Consider the following 19,454-nt stretch of genomic DNA (forward strand, 5'->3'; position numbering starts at 1 on the left):
TTTTGTAAGTTGTAAAGAGGAGCTACATTCCACTCACAATGTGTTCTTCAGTAGAATTAGCTTGTGCCTGTGTTTTTATAAATGAATCCTTTCATCCTCATTAGGTAAAAACACTCACACGCGGCCTATAACAGGACATAAGACTGCTGCAGGGCAGTGTGCACACACAGAAGTGGAGAAAGAAAGTAGCTTTTATGCATTTCAAAGGATCATAATATTTTGTGAAAGTAATGGCAATAATTATTTAAAAATATTAAATAATAAAAAAAACATGACTGTGATTTTAAAGTGTAGTAACCAGATTCTGTATTCTGCATGTCAGCAGATAAATCCTACTCTGCCTTAGTAAAAAACAATGATTAAATGAGTTTACACACGCACGCACACACACACACTCACACGCGCACACACAATTGAGGCTGCACAACCCATTTAAACTTCTGACGAAGTGAATACATTTAGTTCCATTTCAGAATAAGTACTCATGGACCATATGATCCCTGTGCATTAGCATTAGTCATTACTGTTCAGGGAGGACTTCCATCCAGATGAACAAAGATACAAATTGTATTTTACTGAAGTGAATAAAAGCAGAGGTGCTTTGTGCTGAATTAAAAAAAAAAAAACACATCAGAGGATGGAAAAGAAAATCACACGTTTTTATTGGAAAGTGTCAGAGAGCGCAAACCTGCCACAATAAAGTATGCAAAGTAGATCCCATAATGAAGTTTGAATTGAATAAGAGTCGCTACAATGAAGTGAAGCTTTTTTCATCCCACCAGTCTACAGCGGCATGCCAGCAAATTAATGTATCAATCCAAAATCATATTTCCTCAGAGTTTGAACACATATGTGGGGCACGAATGGGACGCTGTAGCTGCAGATTAAAATGACACCGATACCACTGGCTCCAAGATTGAATTCCTTGAATGGAACGGAATAAAAATCATATGCCCACTGTGCAGTGGAACACAATTAGTTATTGAAGTAGTATTTGGAAAAACGTTGATGCTGGGATGGATAAGGCTAATGCACCGTTTGCAATGCAATAATAAGGCATTTCAATGCAGTTCTTTACATTTTAGGTTCAAGCTACTTCAAAACGCACCCCGGCTCTATTGTTGCTAGAAACAGCAGTGAAGTGTTCAGGGAAGTTATGCATACTTACTGTATGTGCGCTTAGCTACATTTCCACACAAGTACAATGAACAGGATTTGGAAAAAGGATTCAAGGATTCAGAGGTCAAATAAGATCCTACAGCACGACTTCATGTTTGGGATATTGCACAGGTGTAACAAAAAGGTTCCCCCCAGGATTTCAGGTCTAGGCCAACTCCACACGTCAGTGTATAAGCTGTCTGATGTTTACTCTAACGTGTCATCTCAGGGAGCTGGGTTATTGCTGAGAGGCTTCACATACAAAACAAAAAGTGCACGACATATGTTGGTACAAGGCTGAGGAGTGTAAACACTATCACTTCATATCAAATGGGTGTTACCAGAACACAGTAACGATCAGTAAGCAGAGGGTTCAGGTCATGGGGGACATGTAGGACAGTATAGGGCACAGTCACACACTGATGTAGATGTGAAGGAAGTACGGTCCGGTTATTGCTATGCTTGCACTTTGCACAACGACAGAAAGGCAGAACGGACCTAAATAATAAAAGCCTGGCGTAAACAAAGAAAAGGCTGTGTTACAGTGTCAGGTTTGGACTACTGACAGGAAAACTGGGAGAGGAGACATCCATCACACGTTCTATTCCATGAGAACTATTTGACTAAAGCTTAAAACACCTCACAGAACTGCACACACACCGTCGCCTCCCGGCTTCACAGGCAAATAGTGGATGACAGGGTCATTTTATCTGTTTACTGCTTCATATATACAGAATTCATAAAGATCATTTACTGATCTAACAAACTGTCACATCCTTTTAATTGTTCTCACACAACCTAAGGGATTATCTACATACAGCAGCACTTTAAACTGCCAGCTGTGTAAATATGTACTGACTTAAACAGATGGATCAGCTGGGTCGTGTCACAATTCACAATCCATGCTAAATAAGTAAAAGTGCCAAACACAGAAGACGAGCTGTGTGTCCTCCTACACACTAGTGACGCATGTGAGCACTACGGCCAGTGAATGACACCGTGTGTACGAGGACTGCAGTGTTTGTTTGTACCGTACAGTATGTACATGGATGGACTCTGATGAATCGCCCCGCATCGCATCGCTGCGCGGCATCGCTTCTCATGTGTCAGAGGCTTCACTTCTCCTGCAGCAGCGCTGGGACGTTGATGTTCCAGCCAATGGCCTGCCGGTCGAAGCCACAGGTGAACAGGTTGCACGACTGGTTCTCCTCATTCCACGCTGTGCAGCACACCATACGCCTGTGACCCTGCACACACGGACACACAGAGACGGTTCCTTCTACTGCTGCTGAGTGGCTGATTGATTTCAAAGAAGACGACACATGGAGATCATCACACTTTCTATATCAGACAGATTGGCTGTGATGCATTTCTAAAGCATACTTTAATTACCGTAGCACATTTTACGCCCCACTGACCAGGAGCAGCACAACAACCTGCCTCCCCCGACAGTGAGAAATAGTGGGGATACAACTTGTTTCACATCTGACAAAAACCTTTTGACATCAGAAGCATGAACAACCTGAACCATAAACAACTCTTACATTGACTTAATGTTGGTAGATCTGACTACAATTTGCTCAAAGTCTGTTTTTCAAACAAAAAAATGACTGCAAAGCCTTATAGCTGATAGGTTAAGTAAGACATGTAACTGAGCATTGACAGGTTCCCCTTTGCACCATACTGACCATCCTATTGCTGCGTGGAAGTCGGGCCAGCCTCGCTCCGCTCAAGTCAAACAGCCGCACTTGTCGATTGTCGTGAGGCAGGGCGATGATCCTCTGGTTGGCCGAGACGCTTATCCTGAAACATCAGTTGAGGTTCACTTTGAATCAGGGCCAAAATCTCCTGTACTGCTGCTCTAGGATTTTAGTTCCACTGTACGAACACCTGCACTAGATTGACAGAAATATCTCAAGCACTGAACTAGAAAGTGAGATTTGCCACACAACTTTTTGAGCTGACATCAGCTGCCCCTGCAGTCTGCGTTCTCTGCTGGCAGTCAGGGTAACTGCTGCTGAACAAATGGCGAGACAAAAATATCTGTGCCTGCCTTGGTTTATACAGAGTAGCTGTACGTTTACTTCCTGGTTGGAGGTTCACTTAAAAGATCTAAGTTGTTGTTTTTTTTTTAAATTATACCAGCAAAAGGCAGTTCCCAGTCTAGAAACTGTTTTTTGCCAGATTGTCAACTTCGAAGGCTGGGTTCTCATGCAGTTTTACTCACCTGTTCACAGCTGAGTCGGTGCGGATAGTTGCTATAGGCGACCTCATGTTCTTTAGATCCCACACTTTGACGGTGCGGTCGTCGCTGCCTGAAACCACGTTGTCGCCCACTGTGAACACCGCAGACGTCACCGTGCTACAAAAAGCAAGAGAGGGCAGCTGTTACAATGGAACGGATTATTTTTCTGTATTCAAACAGTTTTAAAAATAAAATTTATTATTTGACTGTCTGTCCATCACAAAGCCACACACTTAGATCACTCACACCTACGGGCAATTAAAGTCTCTAATCAACATAACTGCACATCTTTGGGCCGTAATTGTAAATTACAACAAAGATGAATTGTTTTATCCAGCCATGCAAAGATTACATGAGGGACAAGACTATGGACTACGCATGGTAAGACTGATGCGTATGCATTTCAACGATGCCCACTTTAAACCCATTTCTTCCCAGCACCACGTGAATCAGAAATGATGCTGTTGTTGTACACAGTGGACACCTACTAAGAGGGGTCGGAAAAGAAACTCAGAAATCAAGTTGAGGCTACAGATGCATTAGTGAGATGTTATGGCTTGACCTGTAGGCCTTCTGCAGAGAAGCAACGCCAAAGCCACATGAAAGTCACACTAAATCAAATCTAATTCACTACTATTTAATACTAGATAATATTTCCATTCTATTACTGGACGTCACTTCCTCCTGACTTTAGCAGTTCTTTACTTGAAGAGAAGTTTAAAAACAACCTGTATGAGATGAGATGTTTGGTTCCAGAGTAAATTACTGTCTAGGGTCTAATGCCTAGGTTCTCTTCCAAAACACGGCTTCCTTCTTAATTTAAGTCGACATGGCGTTAAGGGCTAATTAGAGGACTAAACTTTTCCCTATTAGAGGCAGGAGCTGGAGGAAACGGCTGTGTGGTTACAGGCACCTTCTGACACGGCAGGGTACAGCCCACCTGGGAACACAAAAGGTGGAGGGAGAGACAGGGCTGCGCTAAGTGGGCAGTGTGTGGAGCGTAATCAGACAAGGTAATTGATTAAAAGGTTGATTAAGGTTAAAGGGTTTTTAGAACGGGTGCTGGAGAGGGAGGGAGGGGGGCTTCTACAGTGCCTCAACCAGCCAAGGTCAATTGTGCTCCTGATTGGAAAGTTAGAAAAGAAGAGACAGATGCACAGAGGGACTGATGGGAAACCTCTGCATCCCTACAAAAGGGGTTTGCCGCTTGTAATTAGAGGAAATAAAGCAGCTCATGGTCTGAATTTATGAAGAACCAGCTTCTCTGAGCAGAACAAAGATGAAAATTACAGAAATACTATTAGGAAAACTTTAAGAAAGCGGGTTAAGCGTATTACGTCAAACAAAGAATCACACACGCACACGTTTTAATTTACATCTTAGTGGAGACTCACCATTGACATAATGCCTTCCCTAGCCCCTTCCTTTACCCTAACACTAACCATCACAACCAAAGGCAGACGTCAAACCTTTGCTCTAACCAGAACCAAACCTCAGCCCTAAAATCACATCTTAACCCCCAAAGAGACCACACGCACACACACGCACACACACACACACTAGACCGTAGTCAAATGTCTCCAGGTTGTGGATGGCAGGAGAGACAAACGTGACATGGCATTCCGTTTGTAGAACAAGTCTGCTGTCACTACTTGTTTGCTCTCAGCCGTTGTATTGGCTCTCATGTAGCCGTCATTACTCCGGCAATTACTGTGGGGCGGTGGGCTCGGCGTCGGACGCTGCACTTTCAGCTGCCGCGGCCCGCTGTCAGGGAGAGTTAGCTGTAATTGCTGGTGAAGACAGTGGGAAGGAGAGGAGGAGAGTCTCCCCTCCAGCTCCTCTGCCAATTAAACCACTCACACTCGGCTATTTCCAAAGGAGGGATGGAGAAATTAGGCTGTTTATGCGGCATCATACTACCAAGGCTTGTGGAAATATAGTGAGAGAATTGCTAACAATGGCTGTATGATAGGGCTAAAAGAAGCTGGGAAGTAGAAAAGCAACAGGATGAGTGATGAGGGTAGAATTTACCATCTTCAAGAAAACAATAATTAAACTACTGAGCTATTGAACTTGTGTCAAAACACATATTTCTGAATATTATGGAACTTGTGCTGCAGAGTTTATATAGCAACAAAGCCATTGTGAATAGTAATTTACAATCACATTCAATAGTTTAGCTTCTAAAATGTTTCAATGGAATCTGCCGTGTTCCAGTAGGGAATGGAAAGTATTTGGGTTTGGGATAATTCATTGGGAAAAAACAGATGTCATCCGGGGCTGATGCAAAACAGTTTCTATAATATATTGTATACTGTAATACTTTTCACATTATGTTAATGTACTTTTGCTTGTTATCATATCATGTGGTATCCTGTGGCTTCGACCGGCAGCATCATTCCTGTGGAAAATCAGTATACAGTAGGTGTGTTGCTTGAACATATGAACATATGAAATACATTTTTACTTCCAAGATCATCCAATGGATATTTGGTACAAAAATGAGGATGCTGAGAAATAAAGCAAAAGAGGAGAGCTGTTGTTAGCTGAAACACTGGCACTTAATCTCATTACACCAATTGTCTATGGGAGAGAATTAGAGTGGGATCTGCAAGAATTATGCGCGCTGGGGTCGTGCATAATGAGCTCTGTGTAATCCCCCCAGTTACAATCAAAGCCTGCCAGAGAGTGGCATCCAGCACACACCTGTAGACGCGCACATAAACACTCACACCTTTTTAAGAGTGCTGCCACTGAAAACCATACACAAGCCTGACAGACGTCATTTTGAAATGAGCAGCTGCAATCGAGTGTTAACAGCCAGTGAAGTGCCAAATTACACAGAGCGGCAGGATTAACGCAGGGATGGACAGACAAATGAACAGGAGAGTGAGGAAAAGATAGAGGTAGACAGAGAAGAGCTCAGTGATAAATGAGAGGCGAGTGAAGGATTTGGCTTAGAGCAGAAGGGTCTGTAAATTAATGTGGCACTGGAAAAGCTAAAGAAAACACATACAGTAACATAGAGATGGTGCAGCACCACCCTGTGGGCAAAGTGAGGCGTTGCAACACCTAATCAGGCGATGTGTTGTATGTGTGTGTGCATGAGTCGGGAGGAAGACTGACTCAGTGTGTCCCTGGAAGACGTTGACCGAGTGGATGGATGGGTCCCTGAAGTCCCACAGTCTGAAGGTGGTGTCTCTGGATGAGGTGACCACCAACCGCTGGGTGGGGTGAGTACAGCAGTGAGTCAGCTCCTGGTCATGGCCTGCAGCCAAACAGGACAGGACAGGTTCACGTGAACTCGTGTGGAACTAAAATGACATCTTCATAAAATCCAGAAAGTTTGTTTTGTCTATATGTGTACATTTCAAATGTATCATATACATGATAACACCAAATTTAGTTACGTGTAAAAGGTTACCTGAGAAAATAAAATATAAATCAAACACACAGTCTGTCACATCCAGTACAGTACTGTACCTCGGTGCGCCGGGCACTGCCTACCTGTGAGCGTGTGAACCAATTCAGACGTCTCCACTTCATACAAGTTGGCAGCACGATCCCAAGAAGCCGTCACCACTTGTCGGCCTCCAACCAGCCAATCGCCTGCGATCACGACGCCCTGGTGGCTTTTCAAAGTTGTCGTAGCAACCCGAATGTTGGGGACTTCACAAGATCCCTCGCCGTCCACTTCGCCCTCCTCTCTGTCTGATGAGTCCTGGTCATCGTCGCATGAAGCCTAAAGAGAGACAGAAACAGAACAGGTTTTCACTTTAAAAAGTCATACATGCTTTTATAAGATCACCTCGTAACTTGGCTGATGGTTAAAGGTAACTGGTACAAAGCACAATGCTACTCACACTAACATCTGGTGGCGGCTGAGGGGTGGGAAGCTGCACCATATAGCGCCAGATGTGAGCTGTCTGGTCCCCAGAGGCTGTGGAATTTAAATAAACATCAACATGCAGCAAGTTTAAATCAGGTATTAAACGTAACAAGCAAACACGCGCTCAGATACATACCTGTGAGGGCCATTTGCTCTGTGGGGTGGAACTTGATAGAGTTGACTGTGGGAAATACAGACATATATTAAATCATATGTTTCTTTGAACTAACAAACTACTGTATGTGAGAAATCCTAAATGGTGAATGATACATAAAAATAACGACTATTACTAAAGCCAAATTAGTACTCTACTTAAAACACTGATCCTGAAGCAACACTTTATTTCCTCCTGACATATTGAAAGTATTTTGCATAATTCAACCTTATAATGCATCACTGTAGACATGCTTACCTGATCCTGCATGGCCAGCATACCTCAGCAGACACTTCCCAGTCTCTATGCTCCACAGCAGAGCAGAGTGGTCTGAGGGAGGAGCAACATGAAGCCATTTATAAAACCAGTAGGAATCAGCATTTGGTAATGGATTTGGTATAAATAGAGCAAAAGCGTTTAAAACTCCAAATGAAAAAACAAATAATTGTAATTGTAAGCATAAGAAAACTCATTAAGGCATTATCGTTTGAGAGGTTTTACAAATATTAACAAGCTGTCATCAGTTATCCCCAACTATGGTTTTGCTAATTACACTAACACATCAGAGCTAATTTGACAATGATATAACGATGCAAATACTGACTGCAGCATTTTCAGTCTACAGCTGTGCAAAATGTTCTTTGACTAATAACTAATCACTGGAGCGCCCCATTGTACCTGCAGAGGCAGTGCCTAGAACCACCGGCTGAGTCCGGGTAACGCTGAGGTCCCAGATCCCATCCCTGTGGCCGACGTACTCTTCAGCAGCTGGCACAAAGCCCGGGACCCCGTGGTGGCTTTGAAACTAGAAACAATCTGAGCAGGGAAGGAAGAAAACACAAGGGGCCAGAGAGACGGATGAGCACTGACCTAATGATGGCAAACAGTGATGACTCAGTTACACTAAAGGGCAAATCAGTGACTGATTTAGACCAGGAATGCTGACCACTTTATTAAATGGGTTAAGTCAGTACCAGTGTAGACAATGGCGCTACTATGACACAGCTGACACAGTTCTAAAAACACGAACTGGGTTAGACTTTATAATAACAGAGACCTACATACTGTCTACTGTAAGAACACTGCAAGCTTAAACACTAGCTCACTGCCTGCTTCTTTAGGTTAAATTAATTTACTAAGTTGTTGCTTACTGTATATATTATATTTTCCCAGAGAACACAAATAGGAACAATATTGATGAGCAGAGATGAATAACATATGTGTACATGGGCAAGGTTGGGACAGTCTTACTGGTTCACAACATGTGGCCTCAATGTCCAGGTTAATAAAGTTCATTCTTAATCTCGTTACATTGATGTGACATGTTTAAGGCCATCTGGCAAAGAATTAATTAAACAATTACCTGAACATGAACAACTATTGAAATCAAGTTTTAATCCCATTTCAGGCTTTTTAGAAGTTTTGAAGACTGTGCAGGACTCACAGAAACCCTTTAAACCTTTAAGAACTTCAAGCAAGTTGAAGAGTGTCAAAAGTAGCGCCTCTAGATACGAAACATAACAACACGCTGGTTTGTACTGTATATCTGCATATTAATGTCACCATAAACAAGGTCACAATCGCATCTTCATAAACTATTTATTCTGTACAGTATCTTGTTTTTGATTAATTAAATTCATGACGTGTAGACATTTAGCAGCATTAGAACATATTGAATGTTATTTTGCAGTAAATCATGCAAATATTAGGTTCAGACAGAAAGTGAACTACAGTATGGGCATAATACAGGTACATGCCTGCTGAATGGTGTGTGGAGTGTTAGCACAGCGCACACCCTGTAAACAAGTCCTCATTGTTATCTAGAAGTGCTACAAGGTTTATGTTTCCAGACTGTGTCACTGAGGTATCAGTATCATGATTACACAACACACAACACTTTAGGTAAGGGTGAGTGGAGCAGCAACTGAGACAACACGTTATTAACCCTGTATCTCTATGAATAAGATCACACAGACAAACCAAAGCGTAAGTTGCAGTTTCACAAGCCGGGGAGCGATTACAAACTGTGCTGTAATACGTTGGTGGTGCAGAAAGACAAGCGCGCTGGTCGGTTTACCACTTTTACTAATAAATGCGCCGCCATACAAAAGCAAACGTTCCTATGATGCATGGTCCACAAACCCGGCAGGTGTGCGTCACTCAGAAGGTTACCTACCTGACACCTGCTTAATCAAAGGTTCCTCCTTCTCATTCCAACAACCTTAATCTGTAACATATGCTTTGCATGCTGCCGCAAGCAGACTCCTGACCGCAGCGATAAGATCAGTTAATACATCAGAGGTAAAGCATCTGGTTCACAAGTGTCAGAATGTGTTAACATACAGTACACTCATTTCCAAGTGAGAAGGACCACAGCTCACCGCAGCCCCTTTCACAAGAGGCTTGAAGACATGTAGAACATTCTAATTGACTGAGCCTCCCACTATGCAGTTAAAACCAACACGCCTCAGCCAGACCCCACTGCTCGTTTGGCTTCTTCCTTCCTCACTATCTGATCCAACTCACCACCAAGTGGGCATCAATTAAAGGCTCAGAGAGATGTACCCTTAATCTGAGGATACGACCATGGCCAGTCCATGACAAACACAAGCCGAATGAATCAGGCACTTCCTGCTTCCAGGTTTTTCCATGGCTGTGGATTCGCTTAACTGAGGGATGCCAAGTCAGCGTCCTTTTCCAGGAAACTCCAAGTAAGCCAAAATTATGCACCAAAAGCTCTTATTTCTATCTAGATTCGACACACACATTTGGAGATGGTACCATTGTTCCCATCTAAGCCAAATGTTTTTGGTCCGGAGCAAAAATAAAAGGAACTGGCATGACTGTTCCAATGCTTTGGAGGGAATTGCATGTTGTCATTCAGTCTGTGTGTTCACATTTCAGTCCTACTGTATTTGTTTCCTGTTGTTAAGACACAATAAGCAGCCAGCAATTAAAACAATGGTCCATTCAAGTCAAGGTCATCGCAGTAATAAACTGAAGGTACAGTTAGTGCAACTCATTAGTTTCAAGTCCCATTAGTTTTAACCCAATGAGCTAACAGCTGATTAGTTAGCTGTGTATTATACGGCAGCTCTGTCAGGAGGCCGTGCTAACAAGCTTTGATCCTCTCTCTCTCTTATAAAGCGCTGTGTGCCTCTCCTCATCTAGCTCTGACTTTGGCCGCAGTCACAATACACTTTGGGTAAATTGGCTTCTGGGCAAATGAGAAAACACATATTCTATTCAGTAAACTATATTCAGTATGGGCACCTGTCTCATTACAGGGTTCTAGTGTTTAGGCATAAACGAAATTCAGGGGCAAGTTGTGCATTCGGTGTGGTATGAACTACAGGAGCCATGACTGTGCAGGCGTCAAGCAACTAATGTGAACGCTTGTTTGTAACGTTGGTGGAGTGGATGTGAGAACAGATATGGGTCTGCAGCGTGCATCCATCCACAGGCAGAAACAAATAATGATTTGCATAAAAGTTAGTTGAAACTAAAATCTAAAACTCTCTCACACACGTGCAGGGGCAAACTAAGATCAGTGTCACTGGTAAACATTTGCTGCACCAAGAGAATCCGAACTGCTGTTATTGATCGAATACAGAATATAAAAGGCCTAAAATATAGAACTAGCTTGATAATTATTTGTTTTTTTGCAGACAGAATAGATGATTAACTGTCATAACTGTCTTGTAATTATGAACCAAATGCAAACAACTTAGGTTAGTTAGGTAAATACCTGTCTGCAATTAACTTCATCCCATCATGTACATACAGAATTGGAAAAGTTTAAAATTTAGTTTTAAGCCAACAACTACTCCTGCTCGTACTGGTCTTGAAAAATTATATATAATATTTAATATCTTTATATATACTAATTCTTATATAATAATTACTATTTTATATTCTTTATCTTCTCTTCATCTTATCTTCTCTTTATCTTATCTTCTATTATTATCTCTTTTATATTATTTATATTCTCTTTATTATATTTTGTTCACTTAATGAATTTCTTTGTGGAAACTTTAAAAAAATACACTTTAATTAAATGATTAACAAATGCAGCCAATCACCCAAATAATCTCTGACTGGGAGCAGAGCGGGAGAGAGAAGAGGAGTCAAGGTTAGACTGTAGTTAGGCAACAGCGCTCACAGCTGTTCTCCCACAATGCTCAGCGACAAACAGCATTCAGGAAGTTACCCATGAATCTCCTCCCCATAACTCCCATGTGGCCACACTGAAGTTGCAGGGTCCACCTATTTTGCCGTGGAAACCGTACAAGCGCTAAATTGGTAAAAGATTAACAAAGGAAGAAGTCAAGGGAGGTGTCTTTGACAAACAGTCCAAGCATCTACAATATATGGTGTTTCACTACTCCCCAAACTCAAACACTTCCAGGGATGACAAACATCATGGCCTCTATGAAACGATTACTATAAGGCAGGTCAGGTACAGTACCTTGCTGGTGGAGGCTTTGTAGGTTGTCTTCAGCTTCTGTGACAGTTGGCTGGTGCTGTGGCTGGCTGTGTGACAGAAACAGTGGGCAGTGAGTATATATTATCACTGAGTGGGAAACCTGTTAATCTCCCTGGCGCAGCAATGTCAAGATGTGACAATGTCCATAATTAAGTAATTGTTTCAATTTGTCTAAAAATGATGTATCAAACAAACTGCTAAATAAGACCACAGAAGTGGTCTGGAACATGAATGTTGTTAAACAGTCAAAAATAACATCTAAAAACCTTTTGTTTTCAAGGCTCCCTTGGTGGGGTCTCCTCCATCAACAGTCTGCCCATCTCCGCTCAAGCGCTCATTCAGGGAGTCGATTTCCTCGCCGCACTGTAATGTTAGTACAGTAACAGCCATCAGTAAACAAACACTGCATCCTCCGTCAGGTTCAATTATTAAACACCTCAATATCTATGTCTAAACTTTTTCCATCACTTACTCACATTCAAGATTTTCAATGTACAGATTTTCAAATTCCCGCTCGATCTGACCAAAAAGGTCCAGAAGGTTGTTCCGCAGGGAGGGGGGAAGCTTGGAGTCCTGGACAAACAAACAGTTGAAAAAAACAGATATTCAGCATTACAACATGACACAACAAGCAGCAGTAAAATGTTAAATGTTAAGCAAGCCTCACAACTCACAACTTTGTCAATGCTGTATCTGGGACACATGAACTAGTCATTATTGGTTATCAGTTGTATTTATAGATGTGTGTGTCGCTGAGCAGTGGGCACACAGCTTTCTGAAACGATGCTGGTAACTGTCCATGAAACAAAGAAAGGTTTAGTTCTATGGCGACAACACTGTTTTAAATGTGTTGTCCAGAGATATGAACCACTACCATTAAGCATTACTATAGTGTTTTGTTCTGGAACATAAGGACAGTTGGCACATTGAGGCATAATGTTACATGGCGTCTGGTCTCTGGTGCCTATGTTAATGTGCAGTCTGTCATATCTGTATGACAAATTACTAACTTTATAGTGTGTAAATTTGCATAGTGTCCATCACATCAGACTAAAAGCTTCAATATGTTGGACCAGTGATAAAAGGTAGCAAATAAATTGTACAATCACTATTTAAAGACATATTTGAGAAACACACCACTTAAAACAAATCCAATGCAGCCCATGGTCTCTTGTCAAACACAAACTTATGTTAACCTTATTCATTATTCAGCTACTACCTGAAAAACTACATAGCACATGCCCCCCAGCTCTAACCTGACTAGCATACAGAGAGATATAAAGGCTGACACTGAACACAATAGATTCAAATGGCTCCATTAGAAAACTTATGTCCTGCTGCATATCTCCACAACCATGTACCCAACCAAAGACAAGGAAACCAAATATTTCAAAGTGGGGTCATTCTGGCACATATTCAAGCACTGTGATGCTAATTACCTGAACATTTTGTCAGTACTGCATCTCAACACACTTTCAGACATGTAAATGTCAAATTTACATGTCATTTAGTAAATGACAGGCAGCACTTACAATTTAAAGCTGCTTAGGGCAGTTGTGGCCCTAAATCCTGCTATGAGCTCTGGCTAAATATGAAAGCATTCAGTGTGTGGTATAAAGTACTTTATATACATTTTAAAGCTGTCTTGTCATCTGGACTGTGGGGGAGTAGGTAAGTACAGTCAACAGAAACAGCATACAGTATCTTGGCAGGAGACAAAAGAGTCTGGTGAATGGACTAATCAGAACTAGACAAGCAGGTCATATTAAAATTGATGAGTCTATGGTCCAGTACAAACTGAACTGAGCTCATACGCAGAGAAGAGAAAGTATATTTAAAGGACACCAATGGCTAAAAAGTACTGAAACAAAATGTTTTAGACAGTCTGACCTGGTTCCTGGACATATAACATGATAGTGTGTAATATAAGTCACTTTACAGTCAGTCCTTATGTGAGAGATGACTCACAACAGCTCACAGCACTGGTGTGCATCAGGAAATGCATGCTTACAGGCGTCGTTTGGTGGAGTAATAAATCTACCGAACAACCTGTGCGGTGAGGGTTAATCACTAACTTAATGACACCAGATGGCTACAAAGAGCCACAGTAGTATCCAACCAAACGAAACAGTAACCAACACGCTCCAGGCAATTCCTAGAAGTTTAGACAATGACAACATGACACTGGCGAAACCAAACCACGTTCCATCAGAAGACAGATCCTGTAGCTACCTGAAAATACCTTTTATATCACCTCCACATCGCAGCATGGAGCCGTGAATGTTACTAGAGTACAGGTTGCAAAAGATTCACAAGAAAAATGTTGCGGAACCGGCTGGTGCTGTACCTGCCTGACCTGGATCCTCAACATCTACATGCTAATTACAAGAAATTGCTCACTGCTCATATTGTTGAAGGAGTGCCACAAAAGCTTTGTAGGTCAAGGCAACAACCAATAATAGTGGCTGACCTTTAGTATTCCAACATTGAGCACAGTTGTGTCAGGGAAAAGACTGGCTCCCCCTCACCTGTCCCTCCAGCATGTCTCCTCTCTGGATGCCCAGCGGCCTGTCTTCTGTGCTGTTTGGTGCGTCTGATAGACAGGACTGTGAGCCTTGCGCTTCTGCTTCGGGTGACGGGCGGCTGAAGCGGATCCGCTGCTGCTTCCGCCCCCACAGGCATGCCTCCTCCGTGCTGGGTGGCCCCGCCCACTTACCGCGTTTCTTCTGACGAGCAGGTCAATAAAGGCCAGGCGCTGATTGGTCGGTCGGAATTTACGACCTACCTGCGGACAAAAAGGACATTCAGTTCGGTTTTGCAGTGAATTAAGGACTTTTTTGTCGACAAAGCTTTTAGAGGAAAGCTACCTTAGAGGAGGGTAACATTTAGCTAAACGAAACATTCTGCAAATTAATAAGTGCTTCTTTAAGCGCTATCCAATGTACAAGGGCGGTGAAATTTCCAAAGACAAGTCTGTCAAGTTTCCATTATAACATTATAATTAGATTCACAACTTATTTCTGTATTTTACAATATTTAAATGCTATGTGCACCACACAGAACAACCTAGGCTTGGTAGATAAATAATACAAAATATAGCTATACATAGCGCTACAAAGTGGAAGTACACATGCGCTCAAACAAATGCATTCATTTCACGTTAACCCGATTAACTGTACTAACTTGCCATAAACAGACGCAGGTTAGCTTGCAAACGTGAACGCCCGCTGCTTTCTTAATCTAAGATATTCAGAACAATTCACACACTTGCCGCATTCCCTGCCTCCCTGAATTCATATTTACCTGCTGCAAAAATGTGAAAGTGAAATTAGCTACGCGCTACGGTGGCGCGCACTGGAATGTCACAGTTAAACGACAGCAGGTTATATACGAGCTTCCTCACGCCATCTCACAATTTGTGAAGCTGTTTATTAAATCCCCTGTCAATGTGTGACTAACAACTATTACTGACATCATCGCGGCACGAAGAATGAGAATTTCTATTCAATTATTTTTAGTTTGACACATCAACGCAATTGCTACACAAGACTTCCGTAACACGTGGTTTTTGTTTGCACGTTGTAGACCATATGGGCTGTGGTTGTCGCGGCTAAGGCATCCAATGAAAACCCGTGACGTCAGACATAACCAGAGAAAGCTTCGTTGTTGGGCTGCAGCGTTCCGCTCTGAAGTAAACGTCGTAAAATACTAAATACGCTAAAAGACCCAGTCTATCCACTCGAGAGACAAGAATATTTTGTAAGTAAATGAAAACTGTACCACATTCTTTGTAGGTTCTATGTTTGGTAGCGTACTAACATCCTACTGTCGGAGGCCTTGGTGGCGCGGGCTGTGCAATGGTCTGATGGCGTGTTGACATTCAGTGTTCAGACCAAAAACCCAAAAGTTGGAGTCTACTGGACCAAGGATTTCCACCGTTTGTCAGGGTTTCTCATAGAATTAGATCATAGTGGCGATATTACAGACAAAAAAAATTGTAGTAGAAATTGATACTTTTTTAAGATTTTTAAATTTATAAATTGGCTACAGGAACATTCAGACAATTGCTTGAAAATTGAAAAATGTTACATTGTCTAGAACTGTTCCCTTTAGATTTGAAGTCGAGGCCTTAAGAGGCAACTGTTCAGAAACTAATAAAATCAAACAGACCCATTCCATTTTTATACTTATGTGAAAGCGTTTAGGCCCATATATACACACAGGCACATTGGAGATGTTTTTCCAGGACTTCACAGCAGTTTGACCTCTTGCTTGTTCTTCAGCAGGTGAAGCTCAATTGGATTAGGACAAGGTCATTAACTAGTCTGGACCTGTCAGCTACATCTTTTTTTAACATCAGAATCAGAAACCAGCAGCATACATCATAATGTAGAATTTTACATGATAAAAATTCCAATACACACCTACATTAATAGTTAAATAATTGTGTCTATAATATTTTAAGCAAAAATATAATGATAAATAATAATAACTATTATTAATATAATATGATTAATATAATATATTAAAGTATTATATTATAATATAATACTTTGCAAATTTCATGTACCTGCATTTCATTAACAACAAAACATAAACAACATATATTGTGCCTGCCTGCTAAAACACCCGACAACAGTGAAGGATTAGTCATTAATTATGCAAAACCACATTTGCACGATATAAAATTTTCGGACAAGATCATCACTGACCTGTCAGTGAGCACGTGGTACCATGTCAACGTCTTATAGCAGCTTGTCTTGAGGCCTCAGTCCTGCACGTGCTCCGTTTTCTGATTGACTCCGCTCCGGTCTTTAGCTCCCGCCGCACGTGGGCCTCGTGATTGGCGCTCTGCCTTGGTCACGCTATGGCGCGGGCCTTGTGGGCGGCGCTACGGATGGTGTCCTGTCAGGGGGCCGCCGCGCTAACGCCAAACGTCGCGGCTAACAGTGGAGCCGCCGCGCCGTGGACCAGGCCTGTCCGCACCTTTGCCAGGTAAGGCGGGTGAAATGACGGGTTGGGAACGCTCCAGCTCACGAGGAGCCGCCGACAAGACCCGGTGCGTCTGGGCTGCTGGTAGCTAAGCTTTGCTGCAGACTGTTAGCCTCTGGTTGACGCATTACCCGTGAGTCATGCCTGGTGTTTGTGACGCACCGCATCGGTGTTTAGCAGCTCGTCAACGGTGCATTTAGTTCTTTACTTAAAATAAAGTATCTAACCAGCTCTATCTATAGTGGGACGTGCCAGACAATTACTTAATAACAGTGTTATCAACTATATCAACTTTAAATAACCAAGACAGCTGCGACACCTGTAGCTACACACTGTAGCTACGAGGCAAAAGCGCAGTAGAACGTAGGATGATTGAGCTGAGGTGCCTCTGCAGTGTTAAGAACGGGAAGTGCACAGCTCCTGTGGTTCTGGTAATCTCAGTGACCCGTGTGTTGCTCTTGCTGCTGTGATCCACGAGCTGCAGCGAGGTGAGACCCCCACAGACGGCTGTCAGAATGCCTGAGATGACCACAGACCACCTGGACGAGAAGCAGGTTCAGCTGCTGTCTGAGATGTGCATCCTGATCGACGAGGACGACCGCAAGGTCGGAGCCGACACAAAGAAGAACTGTCACCTCAACTCCAACATCGACAAAGGTACCTCTAGCTTTTTTTAAAATCTGTCAACCACTGTGGAACGTTTTTGAAACTAGATCATATTTGTACATATAAATAGTTTCTTTGTTTCACCAGGGTTATTACACAGAGCTTTCAGTGTCTTCATTTTTAACAGTGAAGAGAAGCTGCTCCTACAACAGAGGTCTGATGCAAAAATCACTTTTCCAGGTTAGCAGCAAACCTTATTTTCACCCAGTATGATACTGCTGGGAATACTCGGGTCACCCCAGCCTTTAACTAACTTGTGTATGTACGTGTCTACACACAGACTGTTTCACAAACACATGTTGCAGTCATCCCCTACACACTGACAGTGAGCTGGAGGAGAAGGATGCAATAGGAGTGAGGAGAGCAGCTCAGAGGAGACTTAAAGCTGAACTGGGCATCCCCATAGAACAGGTGTGTGCGTGCATGTGTGCATGTGAGTGTGTTCCTCTGTCTGGTCCTCTGTCTCTTTTGCATGTAGTGGGAAGCATTCACTTGTCCTTCATTACTTATGACTTCCTGTTGCCACTCAGGTGACTCCAGATGAAATGACGTATCTAACAAGAATCCACTACAAGGCCCAGTCAGACGGTGTTTGGGGTGAACATGAGATTGACTACATCCTTTTCATGCAGAAGGTAGTTGTAAGATAAGATACATTTTACTCATCCCACTGGGCTTGTGGGATTGTCAGAGCAGCTACATAAACACCAAGATAGAAAAAAACTGTGCAGAGATGAACAGCATTGTATAACGCACACACAAACACAGAATTGTATATATAAAGTAAAAAAGTACCATGTAAAAGAATATGTCACAGCAATAAATCTCCTGCGCTGATTTGTTACTCGAGTTCACACCGACCTCTCCGCTGCCCCTCTCTGTCCCCTGAGATGAAAGCCCACATTTTCTTATTCAGTACTGCTTTAAGTTCAGGGGTTACCCAGGGTGTTTTTTAGTTATGAGGGTGTGTGGTTTGCTTGTAACTTCAAATAGTTTGTAATTCCATATTCATCTAAGCCATCACCTGCTGCTTGTTTTGTCTCTGAAGGATGTGGAATTAAATCCAGACCCTAACGAGATCAAAAGCTACTGTTACGTGAGCAAAGAGGAGCTGAAGGAGATGTTGGACAAGGCCAAGAGCAGCGAGGTGAAGATTACGCCCTGGTTCAGCCTTATCGCAGAGACCTTCCTGTTTAAGTGGTGGGAGAACCTGCAGAACCTCAAGCCTTTCATGGACCATGAGAGTATCCACCGCATGTAACCAACCCTAACGCTACACTCTAATGGTAATCTTTTGTCCCTTCAACGCTCACCTGATGGACAAGCACAACCTGCTGTGCTGTTAGGAGAGCGCCAGAAACGATCAGACTGTCCGCTTTAATAAAGGCGGTGAAACTAATTCCCACAGAGAAGACACCAAGAATGTTTTTGTCACGCTAAACATAGGACATTATGTGGTTGGTGCTAGGTTTAAAGTGCAAAACAGTTATCATTTGTGATAAAATAATGTTATTAATTCACAGACTTAATACCTAATAAGTTGTTTTATTAGGCAGAATATACTGTAGATATTGACAGTGAAAAGAATAGACTATTTTATTATTTTCACATCAGTGAACTAGCTTTTTGTTTATACTCAATGCATTTACACAATAAAAAGTTTGATTATGGTTTGTGTTCATTTGTATTTTGTGTAGTAAGGCTTGATAAAAATGGATATATATATGTTAGATACCAGCAACATTGTATCATATCCTCTTACTGGCCACAGTCAAAGTTTTCTATAAATTAAAGCAGATAAACATGCGTTATTTCTCAATGCCATTCTGGGCTTCTGTGCTAAAATGAACTTTATTTATCCCAC

The 19,454-nt window shown here is 42.2% G+C and overlaps 1 protein-coding gene and 1 pseudogene across 2 annotated transcripts; one reads left to right on the plus strand and one right to left on the minus strand.

Annotated features, from left to right (window-relative positions):
- Nucleotides 1–640: 640 nt before the first annotated feature.
- On the minus strand, nucleotides 641–15,223 carry LOC114853409 (WD repeat-containing protein 37-like; annotated as a pseudogene).
- A 317-nt stretch (nucleotides 15,224–15,540) lies between these two features.
- On the plus strand, nucleotides 15,541–19,260 carry idi1 (isopentenyl-diphosphate delta isomerase 1). Of its 2 annotated transcripts, none has more exons than XM_029146977.3 (7): nucleotides 15,541–15,691; nucleotides 16,751–16,927; nucleotides 17,403–17,581; nucleotides 17,678–17,770; nucleotides 17,871–18,001; nucleotides 18,121–18,225; nucleotides 18,639–19,260. In XM_029146977.3, exons 2-7 carry the CDS (start codon nucleotides 16,800–16,802, stop codon nucleotides 18,849–18,851), a joined length of 849 nt encoding a protein of 282 aa, XP_029002810.1. In that variant the 5' UTR covers nucleotides 15,541–15,691; nucleotides 16,751–16,799; the 3' UTR covers nucleotides 18,852–19,260. The 2 variants fall into 2 exon arrangements, with proteins under 2 accessions (XP_029002810.1, XP_029002811.1); XM_029146978.3 differs by having other exon boundaries at nucleotides 17,409–17,581.
- Nucleotides 19,261–19,454: the final 194 nt, after the last annotated feature.

Source organism: Betta splendens, chromosome 4 (genome assembly GCF_900634795.4).
Source record: "Betta splendens chromosome 4, fBetSpl5.4, whole genome shotgun sequence".
NCBI lineage: Eukaryota > Metazoa > Chordata > Actinopteri > Anabantiformes > Osphronemidae > Betta > Betta splendens.

Coding starts and splice junctions, on each gene's coding strand:
- idi1 (XM_029146977.3), top strand. CDS start 16,800: ATGGCGCGGGCCTTGTGGGCGGCGCTACGGATGGTGTCCTGTCAGGGG. Junction 17,582..17,677: donor CAACTCCAACATCGACAAAG/GTACCTCTAGCT, acceptor TTGTTTCACCAG/GGTTATTACACAGAGCTTTC. Junction 18,002..18,120: donor TGGGCATCCCCATAGAACAG/GTGTGTGCGTGC, acceptor GTTGCCACTCAG/GTGACTCCAGATGAAATGAC.